This window comes from Misgurnus anguillicaudatus, chromosome 25 (genome assembly GCF_027580225.2).
Source record: "Misgurnus anguillicaudatus chromosome 25, ASM2758022v2, whole genome shotgun sequence".
Lineage (NCBI taxonomy): Eukaryota > Metazoa > Chordata > Actinopteri > Cypriniformes > Cobitidae > Misgurnus > Misgurnus anguillicaudatus.
Genome location: NC_073361.2, coordinates 7,512,160 through 7,532,682, shown reverse-complemented (window position 1 = coordinate 7,532,682; position 20,523 = coordinate 7,512,160). Strand labels below are relative to the sequence as shown.

The 20,523-nt window shown below is 37.6% G+C and overlaps 2 protein-coding genes and 5 non-coding genes across 9 annotated transcripts in view; 2 read left to right on the top strand and 5 right to left on the bottom strand.

The window, feature by feature from the left end:
- Positions 1-5,366: 5,366 nt before the first annotated feature.
- The window catches only part of plod2 (procollagen-lysine, 2-oxoglutarate 5-dioxygenase 2), a 62,318-nt gene continuing 47,161 nt past the window's right edge, over positions 5,367-20,523 (top strand). For 2 of the 3 annotated variants that reach the window (XM_073863576.1, XM_073863575.1), the window contains exon 1: positions 5,367-5,756. In XM_073863576.1, the coding sequence (XP_073719677.1) occupies positions 5,660-5,756 (97 nt within the window). In that variant the 5' untranslated portion in view covers positions 5,367-5,659. The remainder of the gene's footprint in view (positions 5,757-20,523) is intronic. The other variant, XM_073863574.1, reaches the window with a different exon arrangement.
- On the bottom strand, positions 14,067-14,138 carry trnaa-agc (transfer RNA alanine (anticodon AGC)). Its single transcript has one exon. It is a non-coding gene; the product is annotated as a tRNA-Ala (tRNA).
- Positions 14,266-14,337, bottom strand: trnaa-ugc (transfer RNA alanine (anticodon UGC)). Its single transcript has one exon. It is a non-coding gene; the product is annotated as a tRNA-Ala (tRNA).
- On the bottom strand, positions 14,485-14,554 carry trnaa-cgc (transfer RNA alanine (anticodon CGC)). The gene has a single exon. It is a non-coding gene; the product is annotated as a tRNA-Ala (tRNA).
- On the bottom strand, positions 14,883-14,954 carry trnaa-cgc (transfer RNA alanine (anticodon CGC)). The gene has a single exon. It is a non-coding gene; the product is annotated as a tRNA-Ala (tRNA).
- On the bottom strand, positions 15,279-15,350 carry trnaa-ugc (transfer RNA alanine (anticodon UGC)). The gene has a single exon. It is a non-coding gene; the product is annotated as a tRNA-Ala (tRNA).
- Positions 17,457-19,840, top strand: LOC141362017 (uncharacterized). Its single transcript, XM_073863582.1, has 3 exons — positions 17,457-18,901; positions 19,058-19,375; positions 19,679-19,840. Exons 1-3 carry the CDS (start codon positions 17,852-17,854, stop codon positions 19,838-19,840), a joined length of 1,530 nt encoding a protein of 509 aa, XP_073719683.1. The 5' UTR covers positions 17,457-17,851.

Below are 20,523 nucleotides of genomic sequence, written 5' to 3'. Positions count from 1 at the left end.
TGATGGTCAGGGTGTATAAATACATCCGCCCATCTTATTTTAGCCTGGCCTGTCTAATGATCCCGTTTTGTATTACTCTAATGAGAGACTGCTTATAAAGCTCATCCTGTATAATTAAGCTGAGGAGAAATCTCCCAAGAGGACAACTAAAGATGTCCAGTGGAGCTCCACCTTTGAGCCATCTCAGGTCTAACCATGACATTGGCCAAGATTATGGCGCCATTCTGTGGTTACATCTTGTACTGAAGGTTTCTTGAAGCAAAGATGTCCCTGAAAATTTGTTCATTTAAACATCATAATATAACTTTTTAGTTTTGAACTCAAACAGATAAATTTAGCAGCATGCTGCTGTTTACAATTAAACTGTGGCCACATTTTTAAAGTGACCACATGCTGTCAAGCTTCTAATAGGACAAAAAGGCACAATAACCAAAAAGTGGTTTGTATGACTGAAGTTATAGCTCTCAAATATAATTTATAATGTTTATAATGTTATGCAGTTTGGCATCAATACTGGCCTCTTTTATCAAGCATGCAAAGATTCCATCGTAGGGTGTGCGTACGCAAAAATCTACGGCAACGTTCATATTTATAAAAACGGTCTTAAAACGTGCTTAGCACCACGCCAGGGTTTAAAGAGACATATGTGCTTTTGCTTGTCCGAGTGCAGCAGATTTTTTGAAATATAAGCCATTCTTGCCACACGTAAAGGATTTGGATGTTGTCAGGTGCCCTTTTGTATGTCTATGACATTAATTAGGCATTAATGTTTTAAGGCGGAGATTTGAAATTGTTTAGCTTTGCACATTTACGAGTGCAATGCTCTACCACTAAGCTATACAGGAGCACATTGGACAGAAGCACATCTCACTATCATATAGCTTTAGAAGATTTGTAGTAAACAAGCCATAGAGACTGCTGCACATTTGCACATAGTATTTAGAAAACCTTGAAACTTCTGTTTAATTTCCCTTTTTTTCCCACTCTGTGTGAACCATCCCTTTAATTCAATTCAGAAAAGTTACCATGGCCGTGGTTACGTGGCAAATGGACTCACATGTGTTTTTTGCCTCTTACTAAAAATGTACATGACTAGAACAGTCTGTCCCACAGTTATCTGGCTTTTTGAGCATTGCAGATGGCGCCATTGAGGATGCATATATTGCATGCTGTACCACCCATATGAATGATGGGTTCTAAGTGGATACTTTGTGATGGATAATGTGACGGATAGACTTTCTCTGGTGGTCAAGTTCGCTTTGTGATTTTGTCTTTGCAATTCCCTGTCTTCCAAGCCTCTAACCTCACTCAAAACTGATGACAGATATAGAAATCAAGTGGTCAGGTCAACAGCGGATGGTTTATCAAGGAGGCAGTGGACCTCTATAGATGCCAGCTTGTAATTAACACAAGTGGCATGATAAAAGACATACATTTGACAAAAAATAAGAAAGCTGATGTTGAAAGTAATTACACAGTAGCATCATCGGGTCTATGAGAAAATGGGAATTTGGATGAATGACTCATTATTGTGATCGGAAAACCATTTGGCAGAGCAGTCAGCACCACAAAATAGCGAATATGGTATGTTTTCGGGTTTTCTCCCTCTACTTGTGGAAAAACTAGGTGGGCTATACTTTTATTGTATTACATTGAGACTGAAGACAAATGGTCCCAAGCTCTGTTATAATGTTTAATCCAGATTCATTTATTGCCCGGTTCTTTCCTCTTCATCAAGATTCAGAGTGCCTGTCAGAGTTTGTCAGATGGAAATAAAAAAGAAATGACAGTTTTAAAGAGAGATTCATGACGGGTTTTAATGCCTGCAGGGAGCTGTCTTCTAAAACTAATGAATTTGCCTTTCGAGTACATTAGAACAGGGAACACGTCAGGTTTTCAACTTTTTTAGATATCAAATTTGTTTTTAAAAGATAATTGTCTGGAATAGACACTAATATATTCCTTTTCCAAGAGACCATTTCAAATGTAATTGTTCTATGTTCTTTATTACATCCAAATGGTAATAATAAAGTATTGTTACGAATGACCATCATCATCTGATCTTACTTCCATGTCTTTACTGATACTACTGAGCAGGCTGAAGAATTATGTTTGCATTTGCTGATCTCCAACCAATGCCACATTGAACTGATGTTTGTAAAATTAAACAATTGTCAATACTAAGGTAAAGCATTGAGTGCCACAAGGTTCGGTATTAAGACCTCTTCTTGTTCTCTTTGAACGTAATCCCTTAGGTGATATTATGGGGGTAAAATAAATGACCCTTTATTGTTTTGCTATTGTTTGTCATTAACTTAACTATCTGCAGGTCCTGTTATGCATCAGTGTATGCCATATGCTCTACTTGGTGATCTACCTATCGATTTGCATTTATCGTGTATATATAATTCTGCAAGCACACAACCATATCACCAGAGACGGTGGTGCACTGATTGTGGCATTTTTATCATTCTGGGGGTTACCTCACAACACAGTTCACGTTGTATAGGTCACAAGGCAATACATGTTTCGATACCATAACTAGACTACAATTTGAAATGCATGAAAGTAAACTAGCGTGTCGAGAAAGAGTGAAACTCCAATACAGAAAGTGGCATTGCCCAAACCATACTTAAGCGATAAAAAATAATATGCAGGTTCAGTTGTAATCTTTCCCAAGCAGCAATGATCTCTGGTAGGGTCTCTGATTACAAAGATTAAGAGCACAAAGAGCAATTACAGCTGTTATCATCAGAAACACAATACAGTTAAATTTCTGGAGAGGTGCACGTCAGTCTACAGCTTTGGTTACAATCAGTTCATTGCTAAAGTATACAGTTTATAAGACTTTAGGGTGTGTTTTCCTACCCAATGCACTTTCACTTCCCTTGGTAATAAGTCGCTCTTTCCTAAGATAATTTGAAACAACATGAAAAGTCAAAACTTATGGATTTAATGGTCGTAAACTGGGTTCTTAATTTCTATTTTTAAGAGGAAGTCATAACATTAATTTTTTTTTTGTTTGTTCTTTTGCTTCAAACAATGAAGATATGCATTAACAACGCTGTTTCACTTCTGTGAAAGTTTCTCTTTATAAAGCTGTAAAATAATTCTTTAACGGCCCAGTGCCCACAGACGATGCTTGTAAATTGAACATGCATGTTCACATCTGTACTGTCCCTCATCTGACTAACCAGGAGCAGATGTGGCAGAAGCTTGCAAGGTTAACATGTTTCTCACTGTGTAATGAGAAATCACAAGTGAGTTCAGCTGTTGATGGTTTAGCCCCCCGGCACCTCCATCCCCCCAACGTTGTGTCAAAATTAACCCCACTCTCTCAGAAACCCATAAAGTGTCATGGGACATATTGAAAGGACAGTTTGCTATCATTTATCTTTTCTGGTATTATTTATATCTGCACAGAATGTTTTTAACCTCCAGTGAGAAAGTCAATGACAAGACATTATTTATGGGCTACAGGGAGTGGAAGATCTTTGTTGACCATGTTTTGAGAAATTGTACTGCTCATACGCAGGAGTAAGACTTTGAAATCTATAAAAATGTGTATGTTGGCCTCAGTGACATTAATCAGAGACTCCTAAGAGTCTTAGACATGAACCAGATTACCTCATTATACAACTGTGTGAAACAACGCCATATGTCTGAAAGCTTGAAAGCATATTAAAAAGCATAAATTCTATAGCAACTATATCGTTTACAATGCTCTGAGGGTCTTTATTTTGAAAGTATTGCGGAAATATATTTGTAGTGCACAAATGTAGTCCAAAAATGGTTCTCAAAGTGGTTCTTTGCAGTGCAGTGGATGAAGACTAATGTGAGAAACCTTTTTCACCTAAAAGTTTCTTTGAAATATATATATATATATATATAGTACAGGCCAAAAGTTTGGACACACTCACTCGTTCTTTATTTATACATTATTAAATATAACATAATAATAATAATAATAAACTCATCCAATACACAAATGGAACTTTGGAAATTATATTGGTGACTAAAAGCATCCAAAATAAACCAAAACTTTTTAATATTTTATTATTTGAAATGCTGTCACCCTTTGCCTAGAAATTGTTGAACTGTATGTGTGTCATTTTTTTAAGAAGCTTCTAAAATTTTCAATTTAGGATGAATTTTAAAGAGTATAGAAAGAGTTCATATTTAATCTGGGCTCTTATTGATAGCTTTTTCCTTCATATTCAGTGTAAAATAATATTTTAAAATAATATTTTAATATAATGTAAGTTTTTTTAATAACAAAAAATTATCTGTTTGGCACAGGTATATTTGTTTACAAAAGTAATTGTAAGCATTTAACCATACACCTTCGGCTTAAATTTTTAAGATCATTTTAGTCAAGTGTGTCCACAATTTTATATATATATATATATATATATATATATATATATATATATATATATATATATATATATATATATATATATATATATATATATATATAAACTTGTGATTTTTAAATAATATATCACATTTATATAGTACTTTGAAAATTTCCCAGAATCTTGTAATATGCCTTATGCCACTTTTCAATATAAATTTGGGAAATACCATTTCACCAAGCGTATCTTATTTTTATACACAAAAAGTCTTAGATTCTTACTATTAGATTCTTGCTACAGTAATTGTTAATTACTACAGACTAATTATATCCATAAATGATAACTTTTTTTGCATTTTTAAATTAATTATTTTCTTAAGGATATTCTCAGATAAGGGTTTTGTAATAGGGTACATGGGTATAGGAAACCACATATTTGTGTGTTTAATGATAAAAAATGTATTCATTCACTGTCTTAGTCATGTAGTCAGCAGAAAACTTGAAAGTAATCCGAATGAAAATTTAATTTTTTTCACCCAAAAATGACAATTCTGACATCATTTACTCACTATCATGTTGTTACAAACCTGTATATTTTATTTGTTTTGATAAACACAAAGGAAGGAATATTTTGAGGAATGTTGGTAACCAAACCGTTCATGAGCCCCATTCACTTTCATATTCTTTTTTTCGACCGTTGAAAGTAAATGGGGCTCATGATCGGTTTGGTTACAAAATGTATTCCTTCTTTTTCATCAGAATTTTTTATTATATAATGAGAGGGAGAAAACGATGACAGAATTTTCATTTTTGGGTGAACTATCCCTTTAATAGCAGTCTGAGACAATTAAAGAGGTCCGATCCTCAGAATATGCATGGGTCTTTCAGTTACAGTAAAATTCATCGTGATGCCTGGTTATAAAGTTTCGTATAATGGTGTTATTCTGAGTGGGGTGTAAATGAGGGCGGTGCAGGGGGGCTTTATTATTTGAGTTTGAGCACTGTGACTGGAGGAAGGGCAAGTGAGAAGGCGGAGGAGTGCGCTCGAACACAGCTGTACTTGTTCAATCACACGCACTCCTGTCACTGATCGAGGGCACTGTAACAACTCAGCTTGTTCCTGAGGAAATATTTAACACATTTATTAACAGTTAGACTATATTATAGACGCACGACTTCACGTTGGTGATCTCTGAAAATTGACTTTTTTATTGGCCCCCGTGCTGCTCGGACGTTGCGCACTGACCATCAGTGACGCAATAATTTTACACAGTTGTTCGTTTCTCGGGAGCTGAGGCAGTGATGGAGTCCACGCAGTGTTTCCGCGCTTTTATTTTCACGCTGATGTTTTCTGTTCATTATTCTCAGGGCATGGAGATAAACAAGGATACTTCACCAGGTAAGAGTCCGTTATAATATTAATAATGCTGAATGATGTCGCGTCTGCTGTGTCGCGTAAAACTTTTCCTCTCCAGATCAGAATACATAAATTATATAATAACAGTATACGGTTATTAGGTGGTAGCTCATCACTAATGAATTTATTGACACTGACCAATAGTTCATTCATATCAATAGCCATGCCCAAGCTATACATACACGTGTTAAATTTCCGTCTCAACCTCCTATCTTGAACGTGAGGGATGTCAGGTAGACTTTTTCACACAGTCGTGTCACTGTATGAGAGGATGTGTGACTGACAAACAGTGGGGTCCATAAAACTGAGATCACTTCAAACGTCTGTGATTATTATTATTTCCATTTATACCCCAAAATGATAAAGGATGAGGAACATTTTTAAACCAAAAGTATGTCAATGAAAATAAATATTAAATTCTCTAATCAAATGAAATTTTTGAGACATTGATGTAAACTATTTACAAAAGATTTTCTTGCTTGCATTAAATCATAAGATGCTGGATTATTTAACATAAATCATTACATCCATGCTCACGTGGAGCTCATGGCAATTGAATTGCTCGGGATGGTGGGGGCACATATAAAAAAATCTGAAATTCGATTATATTTCCTGCACACATTTCACTAGTAAATGAAACATTTGTTGTTAGACTTGTGTAGCATGTGGAATAACACTTAGTTTAAAAGTACAAGGCTCTGAATTTATAGAGCAATTACTACTGTAACAAAATAGGAAAGCACACAGCTGATTTACAGAGTAAAGGATTAAGTGTCTCTTTGAAGGTTTTAAACTACTTTCTGGATTCAATTTGGTTGTAAAATAATTCATTTGTGATGGTAAAAATGTACAGCCTTTTAAAAATTATTAAAACTTTTCAGACGCTGCCCTTTCTTAGTTACAGTACATAAATATAAAGTTGCTCTGTCGAGCACTGAACAAGTTTAACCAGAGGGAAAAATATAACCCACACACAGTTTGGCGTACATCATTTCCCAACACATTTCCAAGCCACACGGACTACAGCAATCTTTAACTTTGAGAGTTCTAGAGCTACATTTAAATTTTATATAGTACAAGGCAACTAACTTAACCCATCCATCAACCCAGTACTGGGACAAAGTGATGGGTGCTTTTAGATGAAATGTATTACTTGGGAAAATGGCCAGAATGTTATAAACAATAGAATGTCTTCATGTAAGAAAAGAGTATCCAAATGTGCTCATTATATAGCATTATACAGTATTTATATCAAATGCTGGGAAAAAGTACAAGTACTTCATAGCATTCAAAGTATCTTTCTAGAATGAAGGCTGCTGAAAACCTGCCAAAACCAAAATCCCTAAATGCAGCAATATGTCACAATTGAGTATTTTACAGCTGTAACTTTATACACAATGCTGGGTAAAGGTACTCACTTTGTATGAATTAGTATATCGAGGTTCAATACAGTAACATTTAGCATCTGCAGTTAAACACAATCTAAGTAAGAGTAAATCTTCTTTTTTACATTTAAAGGATTTGTAATGAGTTTTAAACCTCTTTCACACAGCACAGTCATCCTGAAAATTAGCATAAAAGTGCCTTTTGTGTGAAGGTAAACATGTCCTCCCAGGATGGGGACCTAGTAACATTGCTGTAACATTTCCACAATGCATCCTGCGTGAACAAAAGGCAGCAACAATGCCATAAGAGATGTATCGTAGTGAGGACGTGTCGACACAAAAACAAAGCTATCGTTCAGATTTTGAACCGAATCACTGACAGTGTGAATCCGGGGTTTCAAACGATCCTGGGACAAATACCAGACACATTTTCCATGTGGTTTTTCATAATTTATTGTGTTAAAATGGCTTTAGTAACTTGAAGTGATGAGCCTTGTCAACTTTCTAAAGATCTGTTTGCTAATCCTTTGTCGTTCTGATAAATCAGCACAAGATTTTGTTTCATTGTTCATTTAAAAATAATTTCTCCTTTGCCAAACCTCTCAGATCTCATTCACACAAATACATTGTCAAATTTGCTATGTCAAGATCCGTTGTGCCAGATATGAACAATTTTTTTAAGTTCTTCAAAGATACCGTGGTGCTAAATAGCACTAGAAGTGGTTCACTGGCTCCTAATCACAGGAACCATTTTTAGTGCTAAACATCACCTGTGTAGAACCTGTGTAGAACCATATTGTGCTACTGTATGTTGAACCATAAGCAGTGCTATAGTCATGCTTTAGCATCACTTATGGTTCTGTAGAGGTGCTCTATAGGTGCTCTTTACCACTAAAAATGGTATGAAAAATCCATGAAAATCCCTTATGATTTAGAACTTTCCAGTCCCTCCAGAAAAATGCAATGCACAAAGTCTGCATATTTATGCGGGGCCCGAATTTTTTTAAATACGCCGCACTTTCGCCGGATAAATTGCGGATTTTTGCGCGCAAAATAAGCAGTGCTTGCATGGTTTCATAATCCCCACATTGTCGTAGCAAAAAGTCACATATATCTTAGAAGAAACTTGAAAAATGTTGCATTTACTTCACACAAGCGCAGCCGTGTTCCCTGTTGCCATGGGAACGTGAAGTGACGTAATTACGCGACGTGAATATCTTTGAAAAGCTGCAAACCCTGCGATGCTGATGAAGCACTTTTTTTCTCTTTTTCATCCAACCGCGGTTTTTGCAAGTTCCCGCAATATTTGCAAGTTCCCGCAATTTCATTGCATAAAATTGCACAGATATATCCTGCATATTCCATCACATTTTTTAAGAAAACGTGCCGCAACAATCACAAAAAAACTCCAGAATTAGTTCACTCCAGAATTACATTTTTGTCATGAATTACTCACCCCCAAGGCCGTAAGACCTTCACAAATTTCTATTTTTTATGAAATCAGAGAGCTTTCTGACCCCCAGATTGGCAGCAATGCAACTACAACATTCAAGAAATGGTTAAAATCAAACATGTTATAGACCCTTTTACAGCGCACGTGATCAATTAGCCTGCGCGCCCATTTTGGCAACAGAAGTGGTGTTATTCCCCATTGGTTCTAACGTGTTAGCAACTCAGAAAGTTTATTAAAACAGTTTCCCAGGCGTCAAACGTCTGGTTGTTGCGTTTGGTTGCACTAATATAATATACTAATATATGTATATATGTATCTGGCCACTTTATATTTGGGCATCGGTTAACGTCTTCTGTCCAGTCCACTATAGAACACGGATCTGGTAGCTGTGTTGAAAAAGATGAAGTCCTGCTGATTCTTGCCATACTTCCGTTGCCAAACTTTGCGCGCATACGTTGCCACGTCATCATTGTGTACAACAAGTAAAAGGGTCTATAGTGGTTCAATCTTCATTTCATGAAGCAACAAGAATACTCTTTGTAAAACAAAAAAGGTAGACTTAATTCCATATGTTCTTCTATTCCGTGTCAATCTCTGATCTGATCTCCTGCATCAGCATCACACATTTGCCATGAACGCAGAGTGCTCCGTCGAGCATCATGTGCACATAGACATAATTAATGCCTAGAGGGGTCATTGAACGCTTTTCAGCAAAATGATGCTGATGCAGGAGGTCAGATCAGAGATTGATGTGTTTATGGCGTGCTCATGCCCCGACCAATGTGGCGGCGCCTGTCAATTCAAGCATACGCATTGTTGTCAGCACCACGTGCATGCGCCATGATCCTTCGAATGACACAGAAGAGAAGACAATGTGGAATTAAAGTCTTTCTTTTTGTTTTTTGGGGGCACATAAAGTTTTCTTGTTGCTTCATGAAATGATGACTGAACCACTGCAGTCACATGGACTATTTTCACAATGTCTCTTTCCCTTTCTGGACCTTTAATGTTGTAGTTGCATTGCTGTCAATCAGGGTGTCAGAAAGCTCTTAGACTTGTCAAAAATGAACAACAGTCTTGTGGGTGTGTAATGAAATGAGCGTGAAGAAATTATAATTCTGGGGTGAACTGTCCCTTTAATAATCAGGTAAGATGTTCATTGTAAACCTGACTGAGGCACGTTCAAGCTCAAATCGGTGTGAAATATTTTGCTACAGTTTTCAGGTTGAACATGTTTTATGGAAACGGTATGCATTGGGTTTGAGATACATTTTCTCTTGTTTGGTGGGTGTGTCAAAAATGTCAGCAAAATCATCAGCAGCATGTAAATAAACCATGCGGTACTAAAGAGGCAGCTCACGCAATAGGTCCAAGTTGGAATGTTCTCTTTAATTCTGGACGGCAAGTGCAGTTACTGTAACAGGGTGTTCAACACATCACCATTCTGTTTAAAAAACGTTGTACAATGTTTTGTCAGGGCTGAAAGCACCCCTATTTATACTACTTTATCTTGTATCTGATTCACATAGTGGAAAATGTGCCGAAAGGTCTGTTTTATATGGACAGATATTTATTATTTATAATGGACAAAATCTTTACATTTACTGCTTGATAGCAAAGATATTGGGCATAACAAGATTGAACAAATCTATTACTATAAACGCTCACTATGGTCATTCTGGCAACAGCAGTCCCGCCTTCCGGTTAAAAGAACCAATAGAGACAGAGCGCAGCGCGTCACAACCTGAAAACCACGCCCACCGGGGGGGAAAGCAATCCAACAGTCTCCATTGACTTTGTATTGCAAAAGGCCGCCTCCTTGTCATTTCTGGCTTATAACAAAAAACCTAATAATGCCTAAAAGCTGCTTTGGGACAATATGTACAGCTAACAAGCCAAAGAACACAGAAATAAGTTTTTATAAGCTGTCGAGCCGTAAAACCCAGTCTTTAAGGAGAATAAAGTGGATCGCCGATTACGTTTCCCCCTATTGGACGCAGTTTTACTAATAGGAGTACTATGAAAAGTTGCCTGTTTCCATTTCTGTGTCTAAACGCTCGTTTTTTGAAGTCGACAGCTTATAAAAAATTATTTATTTATTTTTTTGGCGTGTTAGATGTACACCTTGTCACACGGCAGCTTTTAGATATTATTCTGTTTTTAAGTTTAATCTGTAAATAAGTTTTTATAAGCTGTCGACCCCAAAAAACGAGCGTTTAAAGACACAAAAATGGATACAGGCAACTTTTCATAGTACTTCTATTAGTAGAACTGCGTCCACTAGGGGGAAACGTAGTCGGCGATCCACTTTATTCTCCTTAAAGACTGGGTTTTACGGCTCGACAGCTTATAAAAACTTATTTCTGTGTTCTTTGGCTTGTTAGCTGTACATATTGTCACACAGCAGCTTTTAGGCATTATTCAGTTTTTTGTTATAAGCCAGAAATGACAAGGAGGCGGCTTCTCGCAATACAAAGTCAATGGAGACGGTTGGATTGAATTCCCCCCCGGTGGGCGTGGTTTTCAAATTTGCATAACTGCGCTCTGTCTCTATCATCAATCGATAAACACTGATGATTCTCTAGGGGGAGGAGCTCTGTACAGTCACACGAGGCACAGTAGCTGAAACTACCTTGATTTGAGCTTAAGAAACAAAAGTTATGATACAGTTGAAGTCAGGTTTAATTTTTGGTCAGAAATATGTGTTTTAATTGTGATTTTAGCACATGATTTTAGAGATATCTGTCTCATAGGACTTTAGACTTAGATAACTGAAATAACTGCCCAGAGGCATTGCAGACATGGCCGCCCAGTGGCGCGAATTCCCTTAAGGGACTTGCATGCAATAATAGAGTGAAGTCAGGCATTTGGAGAAAAGGGTTTGAAAAATAAAGCAGAATTTGTGACATCATCTGAAAATTAAAGTTGTTTACAGAGGTGGAGCAAGTTATTACATTTTGAATAAACAATTATGTTAAGCAAATGTTTTTTTAATAGTATGCACTAATGACCCGTGCACAACAGGACCAGTCATGCGCATTAAGTAAATAAGATCAACTGTAATTTCATGTTGACTTCAAACCACATACCAACACACAGTAACTTTCCAAATAAAATGCCCAACAGATTAAAATCTAAATGGGTGCCTTAAGTACCCCAGATCTGAGATTTTGTGCATGTTTGCTCCCAGTAATTGACCTCTGCCACATTAACTGTTACTGGAATCTAATGACGCAAACAATTGTGGAACACATGAGAATATAATGTATAGAAACAGGAGAGACAAGCATAAAGAGACAGAGAGAAAAAGAGGTACAGGAAACTTTTGAGGCATGACATCACCACAGTCTGTAACCCATCCGTCAGCCTCTGTATCCGAACAGTGCCGTGTTTTAAGTCTGAACATTCCTAATGTCATCTGTTCTGGAATGCCTTTCGGAGGAACTGTCACCCCTTGTGTGAGCTCAACATCCACCCACGTAGTCCTAACACCATATAGGCTGGACGGCTGTGTAAGATTTATGACTTCCGAGACCAAGTCTTATATTTATAAAAGACAACATATACGCTTGTCTATAGCGTTCACTGCTGGAGCTGGCAGAGGTAGCCTGTATTTGGGTTTGTGCAACATGGTGTCAGTAAACCACATGCTTGATTGAAGAAGTCTGGTTTATATAAACAGTTCTGCTGGAGGCCTGTGATCGGCAGACTGTTAAATGATTGTCAGTGGCACAATAATCAGATGGTGATTTGCAAGTTGGCTGAGAATAAAAAACACATGAGCACGAAAAGAAAATTTTATAAACTGTTGTAAACTTCTCTTTTTTGAGTCCCTGCACAAATTTGGCCAAATGTACAGTTTCTGTGCAATGCGGCTTTTATTTTTTATGTCAGTTATGACCTCCGAGGGCCATGTCTGCACATCTGTCCTTTATGACGCGCATAAAGCTCCTACTAAAGATTATCATCCTTCAGTAGCACTTGCTGAAATACTATAACAGTAAAATATTTTGGAATCGGAACCAAAAATTAACAAAAATAAGGTATTTTTTAAAGTACTTTTTCAATGTTTTTTATTTTGTAACGTTTTCTATAAACCTTGCATTTTATTGCATTATAAGAGCATTTTTTTGCTGGCTGTTATCACAGATATAAGTCCCGACAGTGTGTGTTCAGAACCATGCGGAGGAACATTTAAATGAAGAAACATTAAATATTGATTTAAAATATTTTATTTGCTCATTTTTAACAAATGCAGATACATTTACTTTCGTTTTTAAGATAAAACACTATTTGGTTTAATTTTTGTAAATATAATGTCATATATGTTATTATAATACGTATTTATATTTATTTTCGGTGTAATTTCAAACTGTATCAAAATTATTTGCAGCATCTGGGTTACCGTGTGTTATTAGTTTTGAGCTGTTGTTATCTGGAAATAACAAATCTGCAAATTTTGCGACTGGCCAATCAGAATCAAGCATTCCAACGAGCCATGTAATAATGCATGTATAACCCCTTATGAAAAAAAACTTTGCTGAATTGTCTAATAAATAATCGCAATCAGCAGTGAAGCAACACAGACAGAGAAAGTTATTTTAAAAGTTTAGTTAACAACTTTTTCAACACAGCTACCAGATCCGTGTACTATAGTGTAGTGGATAGAAGACGTTAGCAGATGGCCAAATATAAAGTGGCCAGATACATATATACGTATATTATAGTAAATTATATTAGGGCAACCAAACCAGATGCTGGGAAATTGTTTTAATAAACTTTCTCGTTTACACACCAATGGGGAATAATACCACTTCTGTTGCCAAAATGCGCACGCAGACTATTTGATATCGTGGGCTGTAAAAGGGTCTATACGACTTTGTAAAATAAGATGCTACAGCGACACTTACTCGGGTGTTCTTAATCTAGAAAAGTAATTGGAGATGCTGGGAATTGAACTTAGACCTCATACATGCATAGCATCCGCTCTACCACTGAGCTACATCCCCAGCTTTATATGTGGCAATGTGGCTAAGAAGTTTAGGGTTTTCCATCTTACTAGAGACAAAGAAGCAGAGACAAGGAACTACTATGCGACTTGTAAAATAAGATGCAACAACGACACTTACTCAGGTGTTTTTAAACCGGAAAAGTACTTGGAGATGCTGGGGAGTGAACCCAGGACCTCATACATGCGAAGCATGCGCTCTACCAAGTACCAAGTACATCCCCATCAGGTTTCTCCTTTGTTGTTCATTGATATTAAGAGATTTAACTTGATCATGTTACAACTGATTACTGGAAATTATTTTGTGACTTGTGCAATAAGCTCAAACGTAGAGCTTCCAAGAAGCTAGATTTCCAGTAGGTTGTATTTAAAGCTTTCATTTTTACTATACAACATGAGAAATATCATGAAATTACTGAGCTTTTTCATAAAGTGAGAACAGCACCTGGAGATGCTGGGGATTGAACCCAGGACCTCATACAGGCTAAGCATGCGCGCTACCACTGAGCTACATCCCCACCAGGTTTCTCCCTTGATGTTCATTGATATTTAGAGATTTAACTTGATCATGTTACAACTAGTTACTGGAAATTACTGGATGCAACAACGACACTTACTCAGGTGTTCTTAAACCGGAAATGAACTTGGAGATGCTGGGGATTGAACCCAGGATCTCATATATGCAAAGCATGCGCTCTACCACTGAGCTACATCCCCAGTTTGATACACAACACTGTGGCTAAGATGTTTAGGGGTTTCATCTTACTGGAGGCAAGAAGCAGAAACAAGGAACTACTATACAAACTTGTAAAATAAGATGCAAAAACAACACTTACTCAGGTGTTCGTAAAAGGGAAAAGCTCTTGGAGATGCTGGGGATTGAACCCAGGACCTCATACATGCGAAGCATGCACTCTACCACTGAGCTACGTCCACACTAGGTTTCTCCCTTGATGTTCATTGATATTTAGAGATTTAACTTGATCATGTTACAACTAATTACTGGAAATTCCTGGATGCAACAACGACACTTACTCAGGTGTTCTTAAACCAGAAAAGCTCTTGGAGGTGCAGGGGATTGAACCCAGGACCTCATACATGCGAAGCACGCGCTCTACCACTGAGCTACGTCCACACCAGGTTTCTCCCTTGATGTTCATTGATATTTAGAGATTTAACTTGATCATGTTACAACTAATTACTGGAAATTATGGGATGCAACAACGACACTTACTCAGGTTTTCTTAAACCGGAAAAGAAATTGGAGATGCTGGGGATTGAACCCAGGACCTCATACATGCAAAGCACGCGCTCTACCACTGAGCTACATCCCCACCAGGTTTCTCCCTTGATGTTCATTGATATTTAGAGATTTAACTTGATCATGTTACAAGTTACAACTAATTACTGGAAATTCCTGGACGCAACAACGACACTTAGTCAGGTGTTCTTAAACCAGGAAAGCTCTTGGAGATTGAACCCAGGACCTCATACATGCGAAGCATGCGCTCTACCACTGAGCTATATCCCCACCAGGTTTCTCCCTTGATGTTCATTGATATTTAGAGATTTAACTTGATCATGTTACAACTAATTACTGGAAATTAGTGGATGCAACAATGACACTTACTCATGTGTTCTTAAACCGGAAAAGAACTTGGAGATGCTGGGGATTGAAACCAGGACCTCATACATGCAAAGCATGCGCTCTACCACTGAGCTACATCCCCACCAGGTTTCTCCTTTGATGTTCGTTGATATTTAGAGATTTAACTTGATCATGTTACAACGAAATACTGGAAATTACTGGATGCAACAACGACACTTACTCAGGTGTTCTTAAACTGGAAAAGAACTCTGAGATGCTGGGGATTATCTTATCTTACTATATCTTGTGAGTGGTCTTTTATTGCTTAATGAGGACATATCATATCAATGGGGACAAGTCCCCAGTGCTTCTATCAACCTAGAAAATATGAACAAGATCAACCCAGTAACTTAGTTTTGGTAAACCATTCTATGCAAGCATGTGAAAAAATATCTTATGAAAATTTGGCTCCCCTTGTGATGTTAGAAGGGGATAATACCACCCCTTAATCTGCATTATCCAACCACGCCACTGCCATTTAGTTCAGAGATCAGCTCATTTGCATTTTAAAGGACACACCCAAAAACGGCACATTTTGCTCATACCTAGTGGCAATTTTAACATGTAATAATAAATTATCTGTGGGGAATTTGGAGCTAAAACTTCACATACATCCTCTAGGGACACCAAAGATTTATTTGACATCTTAAAAAACTTGTGAAAAGTCCCCTTTAAAGTAAAGTGACAAAATGCTTTTAATGTGGTCATAATATGAATAAAGAGGTCTTTTTCAGCTTAAGTAACAAAGACTTACATTTCCTTACTGCCATACTTTATTATGTAGTGATTAGTCTCTTTGATATTTTGGATATGGCTTCAGATATGGCTTGGCTTACACCTCTCTTTAAGAAGCTATAAAATATGTGTCATCATTCACTCTGTAGCACAAACAGTCCAAGAGCCGTAATCCAAAGCAGAGCAGTAATGCATGCCTTCAGATTTCCCATAATCCCTTTATAGAGGGGAAAAAGTCATTTGTAAGTGTTGTGTGCAGACTTAGAGCTTGAGTTTATGAGTATTTCCACAAACAAACAGAAGCAACTCCTATGTTGGCTTGTCTAGTTGCTCTTGCCAATTAAACTCTATGGCAACACTCAGCAAAGGAAGTGACCACACAATCTGTAAGCAACCATTTGGGTGGGCTATTTTCTGTACGGTCAAAAACGTGATTTGGGTGACGTCGGGCAAACAACCCCCATTGGTTCTCTTCCTTATGATTGGAATTGTTTTTCCAGCTTGGGAATTATAAATAAGTGTTACTGTTATGTACAAGCCCCAAACTGACTATTGTGTAAAAACAGGTGCTGATGATGTCATGCAGTGTTCCATTCAGCAGGCTTTTACAACAAATGCAATTCGTCTAAATCCCAAAAGTGTGTCCCCTCCGCCAGCATACTACATGGTTGTAGACACAGGCGCATGTTTAATCAATCAAGAAAATTTCCAGGCCCCGACAGAGAAAGTTTTTCTATTTTAGTCGGGGACTGCTAAAATAATGTCTGTCTAACGATCATCTCAAGAACCGATTTTCCCGAGTTTGTTCTGCGGCCAGACTTTAAATTAGATTACTCATCCTTAAGTAAAAACACATTTAGTTGCCAACTTGTAACGGAAGAGAAGTTTAGAAAGTGTTAAACATCTGCTTGTCTGTGTTTGTAGACGAGGATCAGGTCATGCTGTATCATTTTTGTGTAGTACTAAACTACTTATGGTTACTTGTATTGGCAGAAATGTGATGAGTTCTTGTCATACTTTTTAACGTGCCTATGCAATTTGAACAAATAAAAAACACAGCTCCCTACACCGATTCGGAAATGCTGGTCTGTTGGAGAAGCACAGTGACATACAGTATGAATGAGTGGGCGCTGTGGTATTGTCTGGATCTTGAGGGATCAGACTGTTTAATAAGGTCAGTTATGTGCAGTGTTGGCAGTAACGGCGTTTAAGTATAACGGCGTTAGTAACGGAGTTCATTTTTCAGTAACGGAGTAATCTAATTAATTACTTGTCCCATCGTTGCAACGCCGTTATCTTTACTGAGAATGTAAAGTGTTGCGTTACTACAATTTGGTTGAATAAAGCGCGGGGTGTCATGCTTTGCTACACATCAGCTGCCTGGAGAGAGCAGGGGTGGGGATGATGACACCGTTTCAAATGCGATGATGATTGGCTGGGTGGGCGGTGCCCGCGCTGACTACCAACACAAGACAGCGTGAGTGACAATGGCGATGAGCCGGGGAAATTCAAAGGTTGCGTTCGCAAACTGGAAGTACCGGCATTACTTCTCGTTAATTGAAATTAAAGGCAAGAATGTTTACGTTACATGCACGCTATGCCCAGGAAAAAAGACTTTATCGACGTCTGCCTCAAGCAACTCAAATCTTATGAAGCACCTCACATCAACACACGCTAACACGACACTTGTTGCATGCCGCTAACCCAACCCCAGATGCAGCTAGCCTGAGCTCCAGCCAAGGAGACGGAGCCACTCTGTTAAAACAAGCAACGCTCGATTTTTCGGGTCAGCAACAGGTGACCAAGCCCGAGCTGAACACGTTGATTGCAAGGTATGTTGTTGAAAACATGCTCCCCCTGTCAACTGTGGTGTCTGAGTCATTCAGAGCGATCCTTGCTAAAATACCAATACGAGGAGGAGGAAGGGGGGTTGCCCCATGCCGAAACACTTTTGCTAAATTCATTGACAGTGAATATGAAAAAATGAATATTAAGCTCAAAACGTCATTTGGGGAACTAGAGTACATTTCAACTACAGCAGACATCTGGACTGCCCACAATAAAAGTTACCTGGGTGTGACAGCACATTGGATCAATCCAAATAACATGGAAAGAGAGAAAGCAGCTCTTGCCTGCAGACGGTTTAAGGGGCATCATACTCATGACGCCATTGCAGTTGAGCTTGACAATATACACTCAACATATGGGATAACACACAAAATCACAGCAACAGTGACTGATAATGGCTCTAATTTTGTTAAAGCATTTAAGAGGTACCAGCCACTTGAGGAAAGTGATTCTGAAGAAGACAATGAAGATGAGGTGACGTTTACAGACATTAATGATGCTCTACATGCAACTGATGATGATGGTGATGTTGTGATCACTTTGCCCCCCCACAAGAGATGTGCATCACACACACTAAATCTGATTTCATGCACTGATGTTGAAAAGTGGCTGCTGTCAAAATCTGGAACAAAGGCTGTTTATAGAAGTGCTACTGCCAAATGTACTGCCTTATGGAACAAGACTAGTCGATCTGCATTGGCTACTGAAACAGTTGATGAGTTGGTGTCAAAAAAGCTGCTTGTACCTTGTACAACACGATGGAATTCCTTCTATGATGCCCTGGCTAGAATCTGTGAAATATCCATGGTAGACCTTAACACCATTTCATCCAAATTAGGACTAGCAGCGATAACAGAAAGGGAACACCAGTTTTTAAAGGAGTACTGTACTGCGATGAAGCCCCTTACAGTTGCCTTGGATATACTTCAGGGAGAAGACAACTGTTTTTATGGTACACTCTTACCAACGATCGAGACATTAATGTTGAAGACAGAAGCCCTTAAAAGTGACCTGCAAATACTGAGGGACCTTCCTGATGCCATAGTCACAGTAAGAACTTTTATTTGATATTTTATTATTTATTAAGTGAACATTGCTATAGTACACATAATAATAAATACAACTGCTACTAATCATGATAATAATAATAATATCACTGATTTGTGTTGATACATACATTTAATGTTATTATTTTTATCATTTCAGTCTATCAAAACCAGATTTGCTGATGTCCTGGGAAATGAAGAGGCTATACTTGCTGCTGTAACGCTTCCAAAATTCAAACTTCGCTGGCTGCGTTCACAGGAGTTAAAGGATAAGGCTAAGGCAAGTTTGCTGGCAGAGTGCCGAAGAATTGTCCTCGACGAACCACAGCCGGGTCCCAGCACATCTTCACATCACACAGATTCAGCCAAAGAGAACGATTTCTTTTCCTTTGAGGAGGATGAGGAGGAAACCTCATCTTCAGCAGAAAACCAAGTGGCAGACTATATTAGATCTTCAGCACAAAACTTTAAAGGAACAGTATGTAGGATTGTGGCCAAAACTGGTATTGCAATAACAAAACTTGTGGCTAAAACTGGTACTGCAATCACACAACTTGTGGCCAATACACAAAATGACAACATAAACATCAGTTGAGGGCTGCAACTGCACTTTTTAAATGACAATATCCTGGCCAGACCACTGTTGTCAGTGATATAAATATGTGAAATGAAAATTATTTCTTAATGTCTAGTGACATATCAGGGCCATTTTATGATTAATTGATATAAATTTCTTACATACTGTTCCTTTAACTCTCTGTGTGAATTTTCTCTCATCCAGAAAATTTCACTACGTCACAATGCTGCTACTCCATCTAGTGCACCTGTTGAGAGACTGTTCAGCCTGGGCAAGCTTGTCTTCTCTCCGAAGAGGAACAGACTGTCAGACAAAAGATTCGAAAAGCTTCTCCTCCTACGTTACAACCACTGGTTTAGTTGTTAGATGAGAGGAGTATTTTAGTATAGATTAATGTATTGTTCATTCTCACTGAGAACAAACAACATGTTAATCTACATACACAGAGAGTTGGATAGTGTTCTGTGCAATAATATACAGGTACAGAGATTTATACTACTTAATAGCCAGATCTTCCTTTGTTTGTTTTTACACAAGTTTACATTTGTTTGTCTTAGTTTGCACTTGATTGCAAAGTGTGTGAATAACTGAATATTATTTATTTTCAATATTTAATTTGTATTACTTTACTGAATATTTAAGAGTTGGATAGTGCTCTGTTTATTGTGCAGCATTATAGAGAAACAGATAATTGCACTAATTAAAGGCCAAATTTTCCTTTGTTTCTTATTACACAAGTTTACATTTGTGTGTCTTAGTTTTGCACTTGAATGCAAAATGTGTGAACATTATTTATTTTCAATATTTAATTTTGTTACTGTACTGAATATTTAAGAGTTGGATAGTGTTCTGTTTATTGTGCAGTAGGCCTAATATACAGTTACAGAGATTGCACTAATGGCCAGGTTTTCCTTTGTTTCTTTTTACCCAAGTTTACATTTGTGTGTCTTAATTTTGCACAATATTTATTTTTTACATGTTTTTATTTCTATATGGCAGGCTGCAATCTATTGAGTTCAAATAAATACCAAATTTTATAAAATACTGTA